We start from the raw sequence: 25189 nt of genomic DNA, 5'->3' as shown, positions 1-25189 counted from the left end.
GTTTTCCGATTGCATACGTATTGGGGGTAAATGCTTCGTTCATGTATCCAGTTGGGTTCGCGGCTGTACGGTGGGAGCAGAGGGTTGGAAAAATCACCCACTAATTGGGAAAATGGACGGAACAAGCGATTCTACAAATGCACACGACACTGATATAGAATTCTGCGTAGAAGGCAATATTAAGATATCGTATAGCCTAATGACGATCCTTTGTTGATGTGTCGTCTCGTAGGTATAAATAGGATTGGTGGACTGAGAATGTTTTGCTTATGTACCAATTACATTCGAGCTTTGGGATTCTTCTTTTTCTTTTTTAAGGAAATCTGTCCTGTATGCGCATGATTGTTCAGTGTTGCTATCAAGCTTGAATGTGTCAGTACCCAAGTATTTGTAATGAGTAACCACTTTTTAAAAGGTAATATTTATAGGTTTAAACTTAATTCTAAAATATTCTAAGAACAGTTTCTTTATAATTTTCATTTTTTACCTTATAAACATTTTCCGGCAATCTTGAGTTTAATTGGGATCACTTACTATTCTGACATTTTTCGAAACTAGCAAAGTAATTGACATTAAGTAAAGTAACAAGTGAATTCTCAAAATCCACCAGCACTGCCCCCGAATAGCAGCGACGGAAGTAAAACTCGACAAAAGCGTAATTTTGCCGCAATTTAGCAGACAACTTATGCGCTTACGGTGTACAATTCATTACGGAAGTATGTAGTCCGCCTTCTGCACCCCAAGTCCATCCATCCACCCTTCTCTAGATGCTGCGTGCTCGTGTGCGTAATCATCGGTAGCTTTCCTAGTGTCCTTTCATAAAAAAGCAGCAATAGACGCTGCAACATTTATATTATACATATATCCTTAGTAACTGCGGCGGTGATTTGCTTGCAAGAGAGGCGTGTGTTCAGCAGGAAGTTCGTCCCCGCGACGGCCACCGCTCTGATGAAGAGGGAAAAACAGATGGGGTGGGGTGCCACGTTGCGCTATACATACAAGATCGTTAGGTGCTTCTAGGAGCCTCGCAATGTGATAATAAGCGGAAAGGTTTTCCGCTTGTGCAGAACCGCAAAGTGTTCTGGTTTGCAACTGTATTGGTGCTTGTATGTACGTGACTTCACTAACGTTTCCGAGCAAGGTTTTCCGGGAAGAAGGGGACCGGTGTAGGTTGAATACATGCATCGTTAGGAATTTGTGATATGATGCGCTTGCCACATTAAAATCTCAGGGCTTCATAAATCTTTTAAACGTCCATCGGAAAGCATCGATTAGGTCGGTTATCGGTTTGTAGACGTCGTTCAGTGCATGAATGTCCTCCGGTCGGCTAGCATCCTGCTTGGTTTGTAACAGGAACAAAAATATCGGACGCTAGTTGGTTAGTGGGTACTCATGAAAGTACAGGAGGGTTGTGAGCCAGTGGTTATCCTAAGAAACCGGTGCAATTCCAACAATCCAGTGGTGTTAAAATGTCCCTGCACACGGTTGCCTACAAGGAACCGCACAAGTCACCGTTGTCAATCGGCGGAAGCACACCTGGTGGGACAGTTCCAGCGAAAACGCCATTCTCCATCGAGGATATCCTGTTTCAGAATGGAACCGGTAATAACAACAACAGTAGTAATACCAACTTTAACGTGAAACCCGCCGGTGAAACGAAACTTCACGGTTCATCACCCGGTGCCCAAGTGATCGACAGTGGTGGCAGCAATAGCAGCAGCAGTATATCGTTAGACTCCTGTGGTGGAACCCGGAAGGTGCCCCAATTTGTGAATAATAACAGAAACGTGAACGGTTACAATAATAGTGGTAATATAGGTGCTAACAAGGTGATAGGCAGTGGCAGCAGCAATAGGGAAGTGAATGGAGCCGGTAACGGCGAACAGGATTATCGGAAGGCATTCCAGGCGGAAAGGTGAGCCCGTTAGACGTGTTTTGAAACCGTGCTAATTTGTTTCAACGCAGAAAACTAAAAATAGTCTTTTTTAAGTAATAAAATAAGGTTGTTTAAATTCCCAGTTAATTTATAATTCAGTAGCCCTATATAGTTTCGCTAAAAATTCGAATTTGGGCCTAAATTGTCGTATAAAATCGTTTGTAAAATTTTCTACTACTGCTGCTCATTTCAAAAGCAAAACAAAAATAATTGGTCTTTAAACTCTCGGCGGGTGATGCCGTATGGCATCACCTGACATCTAAACTTTGATTGTAGCTCAAATGATTTTTAAATATTTTTTTTTGCGTTTAACTCCTGCTAATTGCTGTTTAGAAGGAAAATGTGTAATATTAATCATACATTTATATAATTTATGTATGAAAAATCATGAATAAACTTAAGATAAAAACGTTAAATTTTAACTTATTCGAAAAAGAAACTTGAAAAAGCTTTTTGAATCATTCAACGCCCTTGAAAAAACCATAAAAAACTATTAAAAAAAACCAGTTGGCCCGTAGTGGCTAGCCACTTTCAAATGCATTTTGGACTATTAAAACTTGGTATTTAATCTAAAATGATAAATTATTTTTTTGAAATCTCGAGTTGAAGTTCAAGATGTAACTATGACACTATAGACAATTCGATGCAGATGGCCAGTGCTGGTTTAAAACTTAATTAATTATCTAAGCTGCGATAAATCCTTCGTTTAGTAGATCGTAGATTGATTGCTTACTCGAAAACGAATCTGCATATCGCTTCTTATACGGATCCACTGCACAGCTGTTTTCTCCAATATCTAAAGACTTTTTCTCCATTATTTGATTATTTTCGAAAATTTGGTTTCTAACGATTTAATTTTTTTAAATTTCATAACTTGGATAATAGTTGATTTTCTCAATTGTTTGATGTTACATATGTTATATTCAAACTAAACTTACAAAATAACTAAAAGTGAATGTGATTGAAAAAATAAACAATTTACAAAAACCATCGCTCATGAAAAAATACTGGATTGCTCAAAAAAAAAAAATCACACATGCAAAAGTTTGTCTCTGCAATTTGTTATTAACAATAGCAAAGCATGGAACAACGAAGTACTGTCCTCTATTAATCATTGATGGGTAGTTCAAATCCCTCTCTAATATTCCGATATGACTTCACACATGATAAATGACGCGCATGAAACAACTGCACAGTGGTCCAATAAGGCAAAAAGTGGAACTTAATTCCATAGCGCCTTTCAACTTCATCCTAGCTTAATAGTGTCTTCGGAGCAATTGTTTGTATGAATGACCCGCATAATTGCAAATTGTCAAAAAATATGAAAAGTTTACTATACCAAAAATAATAAAAATTACTTTTTTGTGTTAAGAGACAGGAGAATAGTTAATTCAGCAAAGTTGTATAAAATTCAAAAATATGAAACTTTGTTGAACAAATGAAAATCCTATCTCTTTTCGGTACAAAGTTATAAAGTACACTACATGGAACTTATTCAAAAGTTAGTTTTTTGTACTTAACTTTTGTTAGATGCATTTTACACGAAAGTGTAGTTGGGAGGAATTGTTATGGCACACAAAACACACATTTTTGCCGAAGACCATATATCTCCAGGACTTTTCCTTACAAAGTTATATCATATTTTAGTTTATTTTTTCGATAACTTCAAGAACGTATAAGTTAAAAAGGGGCGAGTGGAATCATGATGTCAATACTTTTCCTTGAAGTTAAGCTGAAGTACTATAAACTTCTTTAGGTTCCATTTGTCCCAATCCACTCATTTTAGAGTACGGCGAGCATATGTCACAGTAGGTTTTCATATATTTAAAATACTAACTTTTTCGTGTTAAGAGATAGAGGAGTAGTTTATTCGGCAAAGTTTTAGAACGTACAAAAATATGAAACTTTGTTGAACAAACAAAATTTCTATCTTCATTGGGAACAGAGTTACAGAATATTTCATGTAAAAGTTACTTAAAAGTTAGTTTTTTGTATTTAACTTTTGTTAGTTAGATTTTACAAGAAAACGTTGTTCTAAAGAAGCATTAGGGCATACAAAACACACGTTTTTGTTGAAGGCCACACATCTCCACGACTTATCCTTACAAAGATATAGCACATTTCAGCATATTTTTTCGATAATTTTAAGAACGTATAAAGGAAAAAGGGGCAAGTGGAATCATGATGTCAATTCTTTTTCTCAAAGTTTAGCTCAAGTGCTCAAAACTACTATAAGTTTCATACGTCCCAATCCACCTAATCTTTATTCTATACGTTCTCAAAATTATCGAAAAAATATGCTGAAATGTGCTATATCTTTGTAAGGATAAGTCGTGGAGATGAACAAAAGTTAAGTACAAAAAACTAACTTTTAAATAAGTTCCATGTAGTGTACTTTATAACTTTGTACCGAAAAGAGATAGGATTTTCATTTGTTCAACAAAGTTTCATATTTTTGAATTTCCTACAACTTTGCTGAATTAACTATTCTTCTATCTCTTAACAGAAAAAAGTTAATTTTTTATTTTTAGTATGGTAAACTTTTCATATTTTTTGATAATTTGCGATTATGTGGGTCATTCATACAAACAATTGCTCCGAAGACACTATTAAGCTAGGATGAAGTTGAAAGGGGCTATGGAATTAAGTTCCACTTTTTGCCATATTGGACCACTGTGAACTGTCATCTGCATTCCATGACAGAAACCATGTCTAGTGTTGCGTAACAACATAACAATCCTCATCCCATCACCACCTACTTTGTCTACTTTTTTGTTTTCGTCTTCTTCTACATAAGCAAACAAATATTATTTGATAAAAAAAAGTTGGCTTATTGTAACACATTTGCAGGATAGTAGATTAACCTATGTTTAATTTTTAAAACTTTCGAAATTTTATATCGATATATCAAAATATCTTAAATCAAAACAGTTGATCAGATTTTCTATAATGTTTAGAAATAATGACCAATAGCTTAACCCGATCCCGGCGGAGAGAAATCAGTTTTTACCTCAAAAATGAACTTCAAACTCTTATTACTCATCAACTATAAACACAATTAACACAAACTGTATTGCATATTAAAGATCAATTTGTACCTTACTGAATAATTTCATCGTGAAAATTTTCAAGTATAATTGTTGAACTTGAATCAAAGTTTGAATGTCACCCGTCGGGAATGGGTTTATCTTATTCTCTAAGTTTTTTTGAAACAGCTAAAATTTTCACGTATCAGCAAAACAATTATCCCTTTCTCCGTACATCTTGAACGTCGTAGTATACTTAAAGAATCAATTTGGGGTACAATATGTGCAGCATGTCTTGTGTAGGTTAAATGTCGTTTCTATTTTTAAAAAGATCGAAAAAAAAATATTGCTTTATCTCTAAGTACAACTTCTTGAGAACATTTTTGTAAATTTTGTTAAAGCTTTGAGTAATAGGGAGAAAGTTGGATAGATTTCAAGTGCGACTTGTCACGCGCCATAAGCTAATATTGAAACTAGATATGATGTTTTGCATAAAATGGTTTTGGCGAGTTACAGCAAGTTTTCTCAAATTTTTTAAAATGTTCGTTATTAACGTCTTCGGTCGTAATTGATTTTTTTGATAAACAAACAAGTTTTTGTTATCGAATAACTGTACTATTGAAAAATTACAATTTCAATGCATATTAAAGTTGCTACACACTTTGAAAAAATCCAAACTGCTTATTTCCTCGAGCCCTTTATTTTCTTGACTCATGGTCTATCCTCAATGAACTACAACAGGTACCGCCTTGTTCCATCACTTGACAACCTGATTTTGATGGCAATGCCATGACATTACAGAACTTATTGCATATGGAACTATAAAGTAACGTTCATAATCAACCGACAGTGGTTTGGCTAACTTCATATTTCATTTACATGCTTGATATCTTTGATATTATGTCTTGCTTACACCTTAAAATTGCCTTCCGCCCTTCATTACGTTTTTGGCGGTTTTTCACGATGCACCTGCATCAGAACCTATAGCCATGTGCTAATTTAACACGTGTGCCGAATATTAGTTAAGACGCAGTTAGCTTTGATTTCCTTACGACTGGCTTCATACCAGGCGAGAGGAGGTGAGTGGAGGACTAAAAGCATAGGGCACTTGTAGTCAGAACAGGAGTGTTTGCGTTGCCACACACAAAAAAAAAACAAACTTTAGTGTACCCCAGCTTCAGAGTTGGCTTGGGAAAAAGGCAATTTGAGTAACTTTCGTTTGTCGTGCGCGTGACTGAAAGACAAGCAAACTATATATATTCCGATTGATTTTTCGGCTCAAAATTGTTTTTTTCTCAGTGTGTATGTGTTACAAAGCTTTGTTAGTTTTCTATAATTCATTGCCAAGTAGTTTTTCTATACAAATAAATCCGAAGATCGTAACCATAGTATTTAGAGATATGGTGCATATCATAAAGCAGAACCAGGCAAAGAAACAATCGGGAGAAATTCTCTTTGTATTTAGCATTTCGCGTGCTACAAACTTTGCTATGGTATGTAAACTTTCGAATAGCATTTTTGTGACCGATATGCACGGGAAATACTTAAAGAAATTATCGAATTAGAAACTTTGTGTTTTGATGCCGAAAGTTTGACTTTGACTGAACACGATAAAGAAGTATTTATTTCCAAAGTTCAGCGCTTGAGACCTTTCGAAAAAATGATTAATCTTCAATTGGGTTGTTTAGCTATTCACGGATTTTTGATTTTCATATATCAGCTTTAATTTCTGTGCAAAACATGTTTTTTTTTTTTATATTTTATATCATTGTCCTTCAATTTTTAAATGAAGAAAAAAATCGCTCTAACTTGCTACAATGACAGTTGGTACATGGGCGAACTGTCATTGTAGCGATTTCGAGCAGTTTTAATTCGTGATTCGAAAATTGAAGGATAACGATAATTTTTATTGAAAATCACGTTTTGTTTTGGAAATGCAGCTCTTTCAGATGAGTATATTGCCCTAGGGGTTGTATGAAATGGTGACGTAGGACTAAATGTATATATTATATGCTGCGATAAACTGTTCATAGACAACACTACCGTTTATATTTGATGGTCGTTATTGTAAAACTAACGATGCATGTGTACTAGGGTGTCCCAAAAAAAATCGATGTTGAAAAAGTCAAGGTGCTCAGCCCTAAATTGAAAGATAATGTTATTTATAGCATTTTTGTAGAACATTTCGACTTTCTAAAAAATGGTTTTCAGGTTGCCCAAACGTGATTTATGAAAAAATGACTTTTTTCAGCTACAAACCCACTTTTTTACACTTTTTTCAATTTTGTCCGATTCCTAAATTTTTCCATATATTTTTTTATTTTTGTGGGGTTGGTTTTGAATATTTTACATGGTTCAGTTTAGCATTGCATTAAGTTTTTTGACTCCCAGAGCCCATTAAACATCACAAAAAAAAATAATTTTTCTAATAATTTTTAGGTAAAACCCTACAAAACACAAATAAAAAAAAATTGTGATCAAGAACTGAAATTTTCATTGCAAAGCGGGATCTACGACGAAAGTTTACATTCAAAAAGATACTTGATATCTTATCGGGGAGCTGAGATATTGGCATTTTTATATGTGATGAAAAACTATGCATTTTAACAAATATGTTGAATAACTGTTTCATTTTGGGAGATAAAAAATAACAATGTTCAGAAAACAAATGCATTTTTAGATGGCTGAAAACTTAGTAGAAGGTTTAAAAATTCGGAAAAATTTGCGAAAAAAGTTAGAACGGAAATTGTGATTTTTAGTGCCTTCTATTTGAAAACTCAATGTTGCTCGTAATATATAAGAGATAGAAACATGATGTCTTCGGTAATGTTTCTTGTTTTAATATAACCTAAAACTTTGTCGAAGACACCCAGCGTCTACCTTTTCTGATTAAAAAGTAAATTTTTTATCTCACTCATAGGTGGATTGATCACCCATCTTTCTACATTAAAAGATGCATTTTTGAATATACTGAAACTCCTCCGAACATGCCTTAAGGCTATAATCATCATTTGAATCACTATTGAAAAAATTATACGCATAAACGGTAAAATAAAATACTGTGCAATGGAGATATTGAGCTTTAGTGGCATTTTTGACAAAATGCATAGTTTTCCATCACATGTAAAAACGCCAATATCTCAGCCCCCCGATAAGATATCAAGGATCTTTTTTTATGTAAATTTTCGTCTTGAATCTCGCTTTGTAATGAAAATTTCAGTTCTTGATCAAAGAAATTTTTTATATGTGTTTTGAAGGGTTTTATCTGGAAATTATGAGAAAAACTTACTTTTTTGTGATATTCAATGGGCTCTGTGAGAATGCGATGCTGAAACAAACCATGCAAAGTATTCAAAAACAACCCCACAAAAAAAAAATATATATGGAAAAATTTAGGAATCGAGCAGAGTTGAAAAAAGTGCAGAAGAGTGGGTTTGTATCTGAAAAAAGTCATTTTTTCATATATCACGTTTGGGCAACCTGAGAACAATTTTTTAGAAAGTCGAAATGTTCTACAAAAATGCTATAAATAACATTATCTTTCAATTTAGGGCTGAGTACCTTGACTTTTTCAACATCGATTTTTTTTGGGACAGCCTAATGTGTACATGAAAATTTTACACTAGTAGTAGTTGCGAAAATTCTCATAACTCTTATCTTCAAGCATCTATAGTTCTGAAAAGAACTAATTCCATAATCTTCAGTTAGAAATTCCACCATCGGTAGCATTGAATATTTTTCTTGACCACGCATAATAAAGTTTGCTTTCCGCTGTGCCCTCCAGTAGCTGTGCTAAATATTCTGCAGCGTACGATGGTAACTGTTGGTGCCGTATGCAAAATAAAGGTAACATGTTCCGCAGTGCCTGGAAGATGACTCGTATGCAGCTCTCGTTTCTCAATGTCGCGTACCTCTAACAGCTATTATACTCCACTCGCTATTGTGTGCCAAACTAGACTGAAGCTGAATTTTCTACACGCAGTCTTTTGTATCGAGTTCAACGTAGATTTTTGCCATAAGGGCGTGGCCACGCAGCTTAGAGAAAGAAAAACAAACCAAAACACCTTCGATACTACTGAGTGATTTTCATAAGCATCAAAAGAAAGTTTTTGCTTTCCAGATGCGAAAATCACTCTGGTTCTTAGATTAACTAATTTTCGTTACTAATATTTGACTGATAACGGTGTTTGAGTGGGCACAAACAAACAATTAAACCGGAAAATCATTCAATCTAGCAGTGAAAATTCTTGAAATGAGGGTTTTACTGCCGTTCTACGCATAGTTGTCCCATGTTACTTTTGGTCGATTTTACCACCAATGAGTCTATTTTCATGTATATTTCAGAAAAACTTTCGAAAATAGCATTGTTTGTTCCGAAAATCTTGATAAACCATACCAAGTCTATTTGTCCCATCGATGATATTCTACAAATATTTGTCCCACTAGTTTTTCTCCATTCTAATCCATCCCACTAACCACTACTTCCCATATTAACAACTTGGAAAGTGCTACAAAGCACTAAAGACTTCCTAACAAAGATTGGCTACATTACGGGTTTAAAAAAGTCGGCACCGAAGATAACTTTGCTTGATTATTTTAATGCGGTACAAAGGTAACAAAGATTAGGGATACCTAAACCTTGTTTGCTGGTTTGTAATCTGAATGCTTTTCCTTTTCATACATGTAAGAAAATAAACGCTTGTAATTCATACTAATTGGAAGTTGTAAGAACTGTCTTTTGTGTGTAGCCAAAATGGTAGTAGCCCAACAACGTTCAAATATGATAGAAATGGGTAGTATAAAAAAAAAACAATTCCTCTTTGCAATGGTAAGTCATCTGATACTTATTTAATTAACTGAATTTTCATCTCGACTATCATCACTTGCGTATAAAGACAACTAGTTTAGCGTGATCATTTTCGTGAAAGATTAAACAGCCTTGTATTCCCAGTACGAACTTTGTATTGGGAAACATCGAATGCACGTGGTGGGACTGATATGCGTAGAAATTACCTATTGGAAGGCAAATTTCTCGGCATTATTGTCCCAGTGGGTATTTTTATGAAAAAGAGTGTTAAATCTAAAAACCTTCAACTAGATTTATTGAAAACAGTCTATTGCAAGGTAAAACTGGTTAGAAACCTATAATTGCACTTGTCACATTGACAAGTGCAATTATGGGAAATAGATGAACATTTCTCACTAGTAGTAGTTGTAAAAATTCTCATAACTCTTATGTTCAAACATTTATAGTTCTGAAAAGAACCGATTCCATAATCTTCAGCTCGAAATGTGTGCTACAGAACGCTGACGATCGCACCACCACCGGTAGCATTGAATATTTTGTTGGCCGCGCGAGAAATTCGCTGTTCCCCTCAAAATATCATGCAGCGTACGATGACACTCTGACAATACAAAAGCTGTTTTCACATTTAGACAATTAGACGGTCGCGGCAGGTTTTGATTACCAGCATCCAGCACAGAATGCTTACTAGTGCTATTGCCAAAATAAGACAAAGCTTCATCGCAGGGAAGCGGGCTGAAGCCTTCAAGCGGCAAATCGTTTGCTGCTACCACGCTGCTGCTGAGATATTTGACCAACCGGCAAGGGATTTGTTTAAACCGAAAGCAAATTCAGAAAGCCAGCTGATACTGCCACAACCCGCTAGGCTGCTGCTAATCTAGGAGGACCGTCCGTCCGTCTCACCATCCATTAAAATAATGTAACTAGTTTGACCAGAAGCAGGTTCTTTTATAGACAAAGACAGGCTGACGAGGTATACTATTCTGTTGACCTTTTTAGGGAAAGCTAGTAGGCAACCAATTAGAGGACGTAATTTTCGTTTCAACAAAGCTTGACAATTTTCAATAGTACAATAGTCCGCATAATCAAATAAAAATGCGTGTACAATTTTCCGAAATGATGGAAATCGGTTGAAATCAAATCAACTTATTTAAATAGGGACAAATTTAATTCCCTTTCCGTTAGTAGATTTTCATTTCACTTCCTTATGTGGTAGGCTGAAGAAAAACGTAGTTGAGAAACTTAAGAAAAACCCAGTGGCGTCGGGTCCACCTGTGCAACATGTGCACTACACAGGTACCCTATTCCTTAATATCAGGGCATATGCAATTATCGACATATGATAACCTATAAATACAAGTAAGCATATTAGCAAAACCCGATCAAACGATTATAACAAACGGGTAACACAAATATATCTAAACTTGATGAAAAAAACAAAGCCTGTAATATTTTTGATGTGCCAAAATGATAAAATTATATCAAATTCTGTTATCATACACAAAAGTGTGTTTTTTTAAAGCATATTTATAACAGATTTTCAATTACTCAATTGTTAATTATTCAATTAACAAAATATTGTACATTCCAACTAACTCTGATCTTTTTCTACCAAAAACCTTACAAAACTTGCCATAATTTGTAATAATCAGTTAGTGTTTTGATATTTTAACTATTAACGAGACCAAGTTTAGAGCACAAGTTGACACAAAACAAAACAAAATATCATGATTTGTTATAATCTTGATAGTTTTGACTGATCGGTAACCCTTCAAATTAAAGTATCAAACACTTTGGTTTGATTTCCTTCTTTCATTTAAGAAAAAAAAAAATTAAATAAATGTTCGGTGCACATGTGACGAAATCAGCCACGCGACGCCTCTGGAAAAACCACCTAAGATTGATGAGAAGAAGAATCTCTCTCAACATATATTTTTAATTTATATATAATCGCCACTATTCAAATTGAATTACGTCACATAAATTTAATTCAATAATTGTTTCGTCGTCTTCCATGAAAAATCGTCATACTAAATCTTAACCCACAGACTAACAGACGTAACACTGGAACCTAGCTCCGTCGCCACAGAAAACGAACGTTTCAAATTGCCAATCCAGGCCCGGCTTTGAGGGGGGGGGGGGCAAAGGGGGCAAATGCCCCGGGCCTCCCGATTCAAGGGGCCCCCCTAGTCCTGAGGCGACCTTTTTTTGAAGTAGAATACTACTCTCAGGAAGTTCGGCCACACAGGGATGTGAAATGAAACTCTAAAACCGAAAAAAATGAAAAATATGTCCAATTTCAAATGCTAATAAATCGGTTAGTATTCGATGGATTTCCTTCGTTCTTGCATCAATAGCTTGGAAAATCTTCTAAGATTCTTCCTTAATGCAGATAATTGTAATTTTATTTTTCAAACTACTGTACTATTGAAAATAGTTAAGCCTTGTCAAAACGAAAACTTCGGCCTGCTCCCCAAGCACGGTCGACAGAATCATAGACCTTACCATTTGAAATGTGCTATTTGGCCTAAATAAGAGCCTGTTTCACCTCTAAACTGCAACAACAGCAGTTCTCCCTTAGCAGCAGCAGTAGCAGTGCAGCGGATAACGGTCCCCAGCTGTGTTATGGCAACGGGTAGCGGAGCGCGTCTCAGTATCGGTAGCAGGACCAGGTGATGCAGGGCAGCGGATACCAATAGCAACGGAAGCGTCCACTACTGTGGCAACGAGGATAGCGCAGCGGTTGACGTTGGTCTCAGCATCAATATAAGCAGGGCCAGCTGATGCAGTGTGGCATTTTAGTGAAATGCTGTCTCTGAGCGATAACAGGCACACTAGCAAAAGCATCCAATGAAAAGAACGTTCTTGAAAACTTTTCAGTGTTTATTTTCCCCCAAGGAATACTTTATTCGCACTGCCAGTGATTACGCAAAGAGGCATCTTATCAAACATTGAATTAAACAACATACACTTAGGTCACTTTTTACGCGGGGGATACGTGCTGCGTAAAAAAAATCGCTAAATTCCGGAATCCGCGTAAATTCCGGAATCCGTGTAAAAAAAACCGCGCAAATTCCGGAATCTGCGTAAAAAAACGCGTAAATCCCTGAATTCGCGTAAAAAACACACGTGAATTCCGGAATCCGCGTAAAAGAACCGCGGAAATTTCGGAATCCGCGTAAAAAAAACCGCATAAATTCCGAAATCCGCGTAAGAAAAGCCGCGTTAAAAAAAACCCGCGTGAAAAAAACGCGTAAAAAGCGACCTTAGTGAATTGTTCTTTTCAGGATGAAATAAAAACCTAATTGAAGGGTTAATTTTGTCTCTTAAATCAATTTACACTTTCAAGAAATTCAAACACATACTGAATTATCTTTTCCTTCAGTTATGAGCACAACATCCGAAAAGCTTTCATTATCAGCATAAAAATTAATTTTTCACATAATCAAAATTCAAAAATCATCAAGACCAATCTGATTAGTCGTTAATATGATTGCTTCCCAAGCACGGTCGACAGAATCATAGACCTTGCCATTTTAAATTTGCTATTTGTCTGTATAAGAGTAAGGATGGGAATTATCGACTGATATGGCTACCGATAGTTATCGATGATTTCCTACTACTATCGATAGGTTTTCATCCCTATATAAGAGCCTGTTTCAGTCGAAGCCGCTCATAATAGTTCTAGACAGCGACAACAGCAGTCTTTCCCTTAGTAGCAGCATTAGCAGTGCATTGGATACCAGGCGGATAGCGGCCACAGCTGTGGCATAGCAATGGATAGTGCACTAGTTGCAGCGGATCTCGGCATCGATAGCAGCTGGGCCAGCTGATGCAGGGACAACGGATACCAATAGCAGCGTATAGCGGCTAAGACATTGGCATGGCATCGATAGCAGCTGATGTAGTGAGGCACTTTAGTGAAATGCAGTCTCTGTGCGATAGCGGGCATTAGTAAATGCATTCAATTAAAAATGTTGACTCATTTGGCAACACATAAGCCGTCTAGTTTTGAGTGTCAAATCAGCTTTTCACTGTTTATTTTATCACAAGGAATACTTCATTCGCACTGTCAGTGATAACGCTAAGATGTGATCGGTATCTTATCCGATATTGAATTAAACAACAAATTAAAGAATGACGGACACGCAAGCAGCCGGGGTTTCTTTCTTGTAAAAGTATTCTACTTCATCCTTGCGGTCGTGGCTTTGCACACAACCCTCCTGTGATTTTTTTTGCTCGTCACCTTCCAGAACGATACCTCTAAATGTTTTAAGAAAAGAGGGCCTCACAAACAAATTTGCCCCGGGTCCCCCGCCTAGTTTCAAAGACGTTTTCAAAGACCATATTCGTGGGAGCAGCTCACATCCTTGTAGTTGCGCAATGCATAGTCAAAAAATTTCTTCTACATCTGCACATTTTTGGGAGTAAACTTCCAAGCACGATGGGTACGTTTGCGTTGCGCCGACATTAATTTGACAGAATATGTATGGGCTAACTGTCAAATTACCGCAAACGTAGCCGTAACATATCAATTGTGCTTGGACCTGAAGTATCACCTGATACGATACCCAGATTCTATACGCTTATTCTAGGATGCTGTTGACCAAGAAAATCAATAATAGAGTATAGACACCAGTGAAGTAATATTTGCTTTTGTAAAACCCCAATTACAAATACTTTGACTGTAATGATCGAAATGTATTGGAAAACATGTCGCTCCGAATCCATCGTGACACTGGGATCGCGAATAGAATGGACTCGTTTCAGCGTGATATGGATCCTCTCGATATGCCTGTTTTCGATGAATAATAATCATTAAAACGCAAATTTTAAAGAACTGAAGTCAGGTTTTGAAAGGGTTTTATATAATGTACTCATAATTACTGTAATCTAAATAATATAAAGTATTTTACCGCTTTTGAACGTCTCATACCTTGTGTTCTTTCTTGGGCAGCTGTTGCCATTTGTACATACGGTTGACAGTTTACATGATTTACATGAATGGTCGAAGGGTTAGGGGAAGAAAAGAGTAAATAAATAAAGGAAAACATTAGTATATGTTCATTCGAATGAGCAATCACCATTACTTCACACTTCTCAGAATATGATCGGAATTCAGGACAAGGGTGATTGTTTTGGTTGGCCGTTTTGAATGGTTCGACGGATGCGGACAAGGGAGCAAGGAAACTCAACTCCTCATCAGGTGCGCACAACTACATAAAGTTACAAATGATAACAAAACAAAATAACATCGTTAGAGAATTAGTAAGTAAACTAGTTAGGTATGTTAAACACAGATCCCTCGTCGCATCTTCTTGTGATCCTTACAAGCTAGACATGTTATTAAGGTACTTTAGAACGTCGATGTCGTAGATTTCTCACACAGGAAATCTGCCTCGACCAAGTTGGCAGAAGATCAATAACGCTCCAACATCTGCGAAAGATTGAAAGATTCCGTTGAAACTCTGAAAGTAAGGATGAGAACTAATTTTCCAGGGCCAACACCCATAACAGGTGAAGTACATAAATCAGATGAGGCAGAACTTTTATGGTCAGCAGATGCCTATCTCAAAGTCTGCGAAATCTTCCCGCCAGCTAGGGTTGAATGGGCTCTAAGTTATTTTCAACTTTACAAATCTGCTGGAAAGGATGGAATCATTCCAGCTTTACTCCAACAGGGAAAAGAATCTCCTATTCCCGAGTTGACTTAGCATTTCCGAGCCAATGTTTTCATGAGTTACATACCAAAAACCTGGAGACCTGTCGTTCGAGTTGTCTTTATTCCAAACGTGGGAAAAAGACACAAAACGACTCCCAAAGCCTTTAGATTCCATCTATTAAAGACAATGGAAAAAAATTTTGGACGACTTTATCAAACCAACAATCTTGGTGAAGTTTCCATTGAGGAAAAACCAATTTGCTAACCAATCAGATAAATCTACAATAACCGCGCTTCGTTAGTTAAGAAAATCGAGAAATTCTTTCAAGCCAAAGAAATATCTGGTTGCTTTTATCGATATAGAAGGAGCATTCGATAATGCATCCTAAAGCTCAATGCGTTCGGCAATGGAAGCAAGGGGCCTCGATATCTGTATCATTGAATGAACAATGGCGATGTTAAGAGATCGAGAAGTTTCATGATCTTAGAGGTGCGCAGCTAAATATCAGATCTAAATAGGGGTGTCCTCAGGGAGGAGTAATTTCACCCTTATTGTGGTCCATAGTTGTAAACGAACTCCTTAAAAGGCTGACCGAACTAAGATATGAGGTGATTGGATACGCAAACGATGCTCAATCAACTTTAAAATTGTGTAGAGAAGAGGGTTTGAATGTTAATCCTTCTTAAACTGTTCTAGTACCTTTAACTAAAAGGGTAAAGATAAACTTAAAACAGCCTGTTATAGATGGTGTTAAAATTCAGTTTGCAAGCGAAGTTAAATACCTCGGTGTAGCTTAATACAAAAAACTGAATTGGAATTCCCATCTAGACAAGACTATCTCTCACGGTACAAATGTCCTTTGGGTTTGTAGTAGAGCCGTGGGAAAAACGAACATGGGGACTACGACTAAAAACAGTCCATTGGATTTATTCGGCAATTGTTCGTCTGAAGATCGCATGCGCTTCACTTATATGCAGGCCTAAAATTAATGACGTAACCGCTCAAGTAAAGCTTGGTAAGCTACAGAGGCTTGTCTGTATATCAATAACTGGGACAATGAAAAGTACATCATCAGTTGCTTTGGAAGCCCTCCTCTATTTACTACCTTTACACAAATGTGCAGGCTGCAGGAGCTTAGGTGTTTAGCCTTAGAATCAGTAGAGCTCATGCTATTATTGAATGTGTGAATATTTGTTCAACGGGGAAACACAGATTTGCGAAAATCTGCATATTTTCTGACAGCCAAGCAGCTTTAAATGCATTTAAACCATTAACATGTAAATCGAGGCTGGTGTTCTTTCTTTAAGACAATTGGCCAGTAGGAACGAAGTAACTCTATACTGGGTTGCCCGGCCGTTGCGGCATTGAAGGAAATGAAAAAGCCGACAGCCTAACAAGAGAAGGCCCAGCATCAAATTTTACTGGTCCCGAACCATTTTGTGTGTCCCAGAATGCGTTTTAAGGACTGAATTTGGAACTTGGAAAATGTCCACGGTAGAATCAAGCTGGAACGCTACGTATACATCCAGACATGCTAGAAGATTTATCACACCGAGTGATGTGAGAGCTCGAACCTTACTAAATCTGAATAAATACTACAAGGTATAAAGCCCTAGAGGTTGTATGAAATGGTGACGTAGGACTAAATGTATTCATTATAGGCTGCGATAAACTGTTCATAGGCAACTCTACCGTTTTTATTTGATGGTCGTTACTGTACAACTAACGATGCAAGCATACATGAAAATTTTACACTAGTAGCAGTTGCGACAATTCTCATAACTCTCATCTTTAAGCATTTATAGTTCTTAAAAGAACCGATTCCATAATCTTCAGCTCTAAATGTGCCATTAAGGCGTGGCCACACAGCTTGGAGAAAGAGGAACAAACCAAAACACTTTGTTGAGTCAAAATGTGTAGGCAGTGGAATTTATTTCGTCCATGTTATTGCTATCTGTGCTCGGGAAGCAAGCCAATAACGAGGGAAGTATATGGGAAAGCTTGACCTTGGAACTTTTCACCTTTTTCCACCATTAAGCAGTAAAGCAACAATGTTGAACATTATATCAAAAAATTGTTACACATTTTATCTATCCACTGACATATAAATGACTAAGATGCATTAAGTCGTTCGCTCGCTATGCTCGTTTGAAATCTGACGCAACTTTTGCCAGTAATCTAGTAAAGAAAACAAAGACGTAGTCCTACGTCAAAAAAATGGGCACAAGTTGCTATTTCTCCATGGGTTTACCATCACACGCACTGACAAAACTACCCATGCAGCATCAATCATAGTAGCCCATAGAGTTCTCCAAGCGAAAACACACAAACACTACGACACGGCACGCTTTACACTGTATATTGAAATTTGTGAGAGTGTGAATCAAACTCGGTAGTTTTTCATGCTCTCTTTCAGATGACAGTTCTCACAGGTGACAAAAAATTCTTACAGCTAACAAAAAATAAATCGTAAACATCGCACTAATACAAACGCACCTGGAGAACTCTATAAGTCAACAGAAAAAATATTGACAGCTCTATCAGTCGCACTCTAACTGTGATGGCGAAAACAGTATAGCTCCGTTCAGAAGTGTGCGCGTTCAAAAAACGGTACCCCGCCGCATCGAAAACGGACATCGTGCGGCACTTTGTGGATGCCCGATACACCCGTTCCGGCATCTACAACCTCTTGACACTTCATCAGAGCATCGAAAGAAAGCCCGGTTCCGGACGGCCAACGAACCTGAGCTATAAGAAGCTCCAAAGGATGCTGAAGAGAAAGACCAAAAGGAAAGTGGCTACATCGCTGCGTGAGCCGGGCTGGGAGGTCGATGCAATCGGTAAACAGTGGAAAAGTACCTGGAGAACAGGGATACAGGAGGCGGTAGTCTCGTCCACTGGTCTCGACGCTACAGGAAATGACGCAGCAGCAGCAGGATGACGCCAAACTCAAATAAACGAAAATGGCGAGCTTGACACCATGCAGAACAGAATAAATCATTGCATGAAGCGGAATAACCTCACTTTTTTGACAGTTCCGGAAGGTTTGTTTACAAGGTGTTAAAATTAGGAGCGATAAATCGATTTTTTTTCTTACCTCTTCTTTGTGAACATGAGAAACTAGTAATAATAAACACATTTCAATTAGAGTAGGTCAAGCCCGAAGAGGATTAGAACAAAAACCTCTTTCGGATTCATCGAAAATCTGAGTCTGCAGAATTTACCTTCCAGAGATGTCAGAAGACGTCATCGTGCAATGCTCCATACAACACGGCATGATTCGATTCAACTTAAATTCTAGTTAACGAGCAACCCGGTAAAAATATTGATACATGTTTCTGATCAGATTACATTGGCAACAATGAACGCAATCACTGCCCAAATTTATTTTTCAAATGTAAAAAAATTGATATCACCTATCGAATAAAAGATTGAGTAAAAGAAAAGAACGATTCAATAAACCGATTGATCGACTAAAAACAATTGATTGTCCAAAAAACGGATTACTGATCCCAGGTCTGACCAAAGATGATTTTTGAAACATCAGGAACCCACAGTCCTTTGCACTTAACCTTTTATCTCAGAGAACTAGAATCTGCCATTCTCTGCAGTGAATTGGGTTCCAATCATCTCAGCGGATTAGAACTTGCCATTTCCTACGCTAAATGAGATTTTCACTTTTTACGAATAGAAATTCATTCAAACAAACGCTTCTTTGGATCTAGGGTCTGAACGTGGACACAAACCCATTCAATTCAATTAGTGACGGTCGATTAATCGCCTCACAAGTGATCGCTCAGAAATTTGTTCTTATATGCTAGTATAGATTATGTCTACCACCACACATAAGACGGTCCCTATATAAAAGAGTGGCCAAAATTACCAAAATGCGAGTTTCATATTCAGGATGTTTTGAGCACATGATTTTGTAGTATTTTATCTATATTTTCATAATTTTTGAATGAAATTTTGATACAAAAAACGGTTCATGTTGAAAAATGCCTTCGAAGTTACCTATTTCAGAAACGGAGAAAAATAGTTTTTCTGAATATTTTGGAATACAGTAATCACCCGATTATATCTGTACCCGATTTTATCTGCCCCCGATTTTATCTGCCCCCGATTTTATCACATTTTTCACCCGATTTTATCATCATAAAACATTTCATTAAAAAAATGTCAGGGGGAACTGATCTTCTGTTACGCTTCAATATTTAAGATATTTTTCATAACTCTGTGCAGTTGTGGATGCAGTTTACATTAAAAATTCAACCGATGCACAATGTTACATTTTGCTGTTATCGTGCGAATAATTGAATAGTGATACAAATGTTTATTATAACCGTATAATATGTTCGAAGAAGTTTCAAAATATTTAAAAACACATCTTCTGATGTAGAAAGCTGGGTGATCAATCCTCCTAAAAGTGAGATAGAATATTTACTTTTTCATTAGATAAAGATAGATACTTGGTGTCTTAGGCAAAGTATTAGGTGATCTCAAAACGAGAAACTTTACAGAAGACATCATGTTTCTATCTCTTACATATTGCAAGCAACATAAAGTTTTCTATGAGAAGGCCTTAAAAATCGTTATTTACGTTTTGAGATTTTTCTGGTTGCAATATGTGAGAGATATCAGCATGCTGTCTTCGGCAAAGTTTAGTGTTGTGAGAACATCTAATATTTTGCTTATGGTACTGCGCTACAAAAAAGCAAGTTATTCATTTTACCAATTCAAACAAAAGCCTGAACGGATAAAAAACTTAATTGTAATTTATTTGCAACTTTACATCGATTTTTTTAGGTTTTTTATTTTTTTTAGGTTTGTTCAGAAAAGTTTTTGGCAACTGAATTATCTATCTAAAAAATGATTTACAAAAATAGTGATGATCGATTTTTTATTGTCACTTTTTGTTTTTGAAATTTTTTTTTCAGTACAGGATCTCAAATTGAATTTTTTATATATTTTTTATAAAAGCTCAAACTGTCTGAGCTTTTATAAAAAATATATAAAAAATTCAATTTGAGATCCTGTACTGAAAAAAAAATTTCAAAAACAAAAAGTGAAATGCATCCCTTGAAAATTTTTCTCTATCTTTTGTCATTATTCAGATATATCGATTTATGAAAAAACAACTGCAGCTTTTTTCATATGTTTGTACAGATAAATTTTCCAAAAGAAATTAAAATCGCTGATTTTACGTATTTAGCTATTGATTTAACATCTTCAATAAAAAAAATAAAATTTTAAAAATTTCCCGATTTTATCACTTTCCCTATTTTATCACGCCAAAAATCATCAGGGTGAGATATAATCGGGTGATCATGTATATGAAAACCTACTAAAGCTTATTAAATTAGTTTCCTAAAACAAGATGGGTAATGGATTTCAACCCTACAGAGTCAGTCGAAGGCCACATCGAAAATATGCGTAATTTTCCTACGTTGTTTAAAACATATGTTAAAAGTTTGAGTAAAATTTGCGTTTTTGTAGAAAAGGGTAATTTAAAATTTTTCATTTTTTATGTAACTTTTTGGAGTTTTATGAAGACTTATCAACGTATGTCATAGCAATTAGGTTCAAAAATATACTGGAAACACTTAAAATTAGTGTGATTATTCAGTTGTACACACTTAGATAAAAAAAATATTTTTTTCATTTTGTTTGAAAAAAAAGGTTAATATTAGCAATAAATTGGTTTTCGCGTGTATCGATGTTTTTCTACCAACCCAATGTTTTTTTCTGAAATTTATTTTGTTAACCCATTACAACATCGCTAAGAGACTTAGCGATTATTCATGTGAAATCATACTTAACCGAATAAAAAAATGAATTATTATCCCAAAAATGATTCTCAGTGTTTGTTTTATGAAAACAGGGCCATGAAACACCACACACAAACTTCTCTCACCAAACACAAATATCACTGCCAGAGTTAAACAAATGGTTCGAACTTGCATTTGGGTATTTACTCGCCAGTTACAGCCGAAGTAGAAGCTGTGTACCGGATATGTCGGCATACAGCATAAACAAATGGAGGTTCTCATGGTCGAATTTTCCAACTGCAGTGCTGGAAGGTGTTTCATACACAAAATTACATTGAGTTAACCGTCAATCTCATAACTACTCCCACGCATAAACCCGCAATCTCACACATATTGTTATACTCTTGAATCATGCGGCTCATATGTTTTTTTATGGCTGACTGATCCTAGTTCATTCCTTTGAGTCGGTCTGATTGCTTGTGTATGTGGAGGGAATAAAGTTTTATGTGTGCTTTACAGTTCTGAAGTTTTATTCAAATGTTTTACGAAGAAGCGAGCAATGTCTTACGAGGAAGTTCATAAGATCGATTTAGTGAGTTTGTTCATACAACCTAGAACAGAAAATGTTATAAATGATTGCATCGAATTGATCAAGCACCGTTTTAAAACAGTTTTTTTACAAACGAGACCATAGAAAACTGTATCAACATTTGCTGGCTCTACAATCGAGATTTGCTAAATCGTTTCGTCTTCAGTAGTTTTGTTTGAATTGAATAGCTTCACAACTTTCCTGAAGAAACCAGATAGATTCGTGCGCCATCTCTGCGGACAAATCGTGAACTAACTCTCAAAGCCAATAATCGTTTATCTCGTTCCACTAACGAGCTATTTACGTTTATTCGAAAACACAAGACATTTGCCTCAGTTTACGTGGTTTATAGACAGCCCTTTGTCAGTACAAAACTTGTCTTATATGTCATAAACATCTGCAGTGGAAAACCAACAATTTGGCACAAAAAAATGAATTTTGGCCGGAAATTTCCATTTTCCGATCATTGTGCACCATAACAGTCTGCTAAGAATTATTAATTTTCATCTGAACTTCAGCAAGGCTAAGCCTTGAATGGTACAATTGAACTACTAACCAATGATTTTTTATATTTTTTTTTAATTGGCAGTACTGGTTTGTGCAAGCATCATCTGTCAAATTCGAAACTGTTATACTTCGGTATTTCATCATCGTGCTCTGTGAACAATGTGTTATTAGTCGTCATAGGAGCCTATTACAGAAAACGAGGCGAGCAACTCAACTTTTAAAAAGAATGCTCTTAAAATCGCCATTTAGATTTTTATAACAAATCTACAGATAGTAATGCTGATCTGCTTTCACTTGGTTCAGGTTACCATGCAACTGACTTCACTGCAAAACTCGCTTCATGAACTAATTTCCCTCATTGAACAATGAGCGAAAATATTTCTTTCTGTAATTCTGAAGATATTTCATGCTATTGATGATGATGTTTTCAATACATTCATTGTTTGTTTATTGATTGGAGTTGATAATCAAAACTAAGCAACGTTCATTTTTGGTGCATCAAAAAGAATATAAAAATTTCTTGTTCTAGGGCAATTATCTAACTGGTTGAAATGTGTAGTGTGAATGCGATAATAAATCATCAAATGCTATTTCGGTGATTTCGGTTGGGGAGATCCATCCTAAGAAGAATTTACTGATTTACTTTTTTTCTTGTATAGCACCACAATCGTTATGTCATAATCATAACAGAGTATCGACTAATCCACTGTAGTCTAACTGTAACGGCATGAAAGTATTACATTATTACTTTTGATCGATTGCCACAGGTACAACAAACTACCACACCCACCGAATGGTCCCCCAACGTCGGTCAGCTCGTCCGGACCCCACGGTCCACACTTCAGCGGACCGAACCCGAGCGTCATTTACTCCGGCAATCCGTATGGAGACCCGGGATACCTACAAATGGCGCTTGGTGCTTACCTCGCTCCATCTGCCAGCGGCTATAAGACGGTGGACCCGTTCTTCCTTTCGCAGGGTAGGTTAATTGTTTGGCAATGCCACAGCAGTGATCAAATTAGGAAACAGTTTTCCGCTTCCACCACCCACACTGCATGATGAAGGATGGAAGTGGAAGCCTGTTGATGTGTGCGAAAGTGTTTTGTGTTGATTCAATTAGTATCGAAATTGATTTTTGGTCTTTCTGGTCCTCATTCAGCAGGTTTGTTCGCCGGTTCTCCACTCTTCCCTGGCGGTGGCTGTCCCGACATAGCCCTCGGTCTTGGCATGGGTATGAGCGCTCTGCGGCACTGCCGGCGACGGAAAGCCCGAACCGTATTCAGTGACCCCCAGCTGACCGGTCTCGAGAAGCGCTTCGAAGCTCAGAGGTGAGATTTTTCCCGGCTTCAGTGCTGGTAATGTGTTTGAAAATTTTATTTAATTATCGAATAACAGTTTGATTTGTGCCCTGGAATGACGGAACGTCGAATTTTTCTCTCTCCGCAGGTACCTTTCGACTCCGGAACGAGTCGAATTGGCGTCGGCGTTGGGTCTGAGCGAGACCCAGGTCAAAACGTGGTTCCAAAATCGTCGAATGAAACATAAAAAGCAACTGCGTAGGAGGGAAGTCAACAATACGGGTAAGATGCTCGAAGACTAGCGCAAAATTTAATTAAATCGGAACGTCTTTAAAGTTTAATTTGTCGGCCTACGACGTGCTTCTGGAGGGGGGTGAGGGCTCTTTCTTGAGCAAAAGTTTGTCTTTGTCTCTAACCTTCTGCTCCTATTTAGTGTGCGTTAAAAGAAAGGCCCAAATTGGTGTGATTCAATTATGATGCTTTTACTTGCTTCTTTGGAAGCGGAATGTCCAGCCGATCGATGGCTAATGAAAACGAATTATTTACTAGCAGGATGTTAAAGACGATAGTGAAAAAGTTATTGTTAGAAAATTGGGCTCTGCTTGTCGTCAATGAAGCTTCATAGCATCACTTCATGGTGAGTTGTCTCCACCACCGATTTATACTATTTTGAAGCATTCTCTAGAAAAAAGATATCCCACCCCACTACGAATTTTCATTGTCTCCAAGCACACCATAACCAATCATAAACGATTTAACAGTCAATAAATCAAGATCAATATTTCCACAGAACCCGTGGACTTTTCCCGCAACGAATCCGGCGGCACAGTACCAGGTGCTGGCTCCAGTGGTGGAGCCTTATCCCAGTCGACCGCTGCGGCCGCCGGTAGCGGAGCAATTCGACCAGGCGCCGTCGGTGGAGTTCCCAGTGGTGAGAAAAATGCATTCGTGATGTACACCAGCAATAGTAATGGCGGTCAGAAGCAACCCGGTAAAGCCATGACCATCAGTGGTACACCGATTGGGGGAATCCTCAAGGAACTGCATCACAGTTCTACAAATTCACCATTCAGTCTAGTTCGACGAACTATGCTAAGCCGAAATGGCGAAGGACTTAGTGACGACGACGATGACTACGTCAACGACTCCGATGAGGACTGCAGCGATGTTGACATCGTAGGAGATGAAAAGGGCTACATGACCTAGATGTTGTGTCAATTTTTCCGTTAAAATTAGAGTCGCGCTAGGAAATGTTAGGAGCTTGAATATACTAGTCATTAGGTTGTACTGCTTAGAAGCGTTAAAGTGAGCACAGTTTTCTTAAAACCTTCAGTGCAGTAGTGTTATTCCAGCATGTACAAATAATAAAATGCACTAGTGAAAAATAATTACTCAACATCAACTCACCGCATAAACCACCTGTATATAAATTGGATTGCGAGTTCTAAAATAAACCTTCAACTAGAACCAATGTACGCTAATTATAGTCAGTAGCGCAGTAATTACCAACCACTAAAGCGGATAAATTGGTCAATTTATTAAGTGTAACTAGAAACTGCAATATCTAGTTATTACACAAACACACGTCGGGTCCCGCA

General features: G+C 37.0%; 1 protein-coding gene across 2 annotated transcripts; it reads left to right on the top strand.

Annotated features, from left to right (window-relative positions):
* The first annotated feature begins 1038 nt into the window (after nt 1-1038).
* LOC129728138 (brain-specific homeobox protein) lies at nt 1039-25058 on the top strand. 2 transcript variants are annotated; one of them, XM_055686555.1, is made up of 5 exons: nt 1039-1915; nt 23061-23272; nt 23456-23621; nt 23740-23873; nt 24382-25058. In XM_055686555.1, the coding sequence occupies exons 1-5, from the start codon at nt 1470-1472 to the stop codon at nt 24795-24797; spliced, it is 1374 nt and encodes a 457-aa protein (XP_055542530.1). In that variant the 5' UTR covers nt 1039-1469; the 3' UTR covers nt 24798-25058. The 2 variants fall into 2 exon arrangements, with proteins under 2 accessions (XP_055542530.1, XP_055542529.1); XM_055686554.1 differs by having other exon boundaries at nt 1042-1915; nt 23453-23621.
* The last annotated feature ends 131 nt before the right edge of the window (nt 25059-25189 follow it).

Source organism: Wyeomyia smithii, chromosome 3 (assembly GCF_029784165.1).
Source record: "Wyeomyia smithii strain HCP4-BCI-WySm-NY-G18 chromosome 3, ASM2978416v1, whole genome shotgun sequence".
NCBI classification, from domain to species: Eukaryota; Metazoa; Arthropoda; class Insecta; order Diptera; family Culicidae; genus Wyeomyia; species Wyeomyia smithii.
Note: the sequence above shows the minus strand (reverse complement) of the source record. Positions and strands in the feature narration are given on the sequence as shown.

Bases quoted from the DNA above. Each gene is read 5' to 3' on its own strand.
- LOC129728138 (XM_055686554.1), top strand. From the start codon at position 1,470: ATGTCCCTGCACACGGTTGCCTACAAGGAACCGCACAAGTCACCGTTG. The intron at 23,622-23,739 runs GTGAGATTTTTC...CTCTCTCCGCAG, and splicing joins AAGCGCTTCGAAGCTCAGAG to GTACCTTTCGACTCCGGAAC. The intron at 23,874-24,381 runs GTAAGATGCTCG...ATATTTCCACAG, and splicing joins GAGGGAAGTCAACAATACGG to AACCCGTGGACTTTTCCCGC.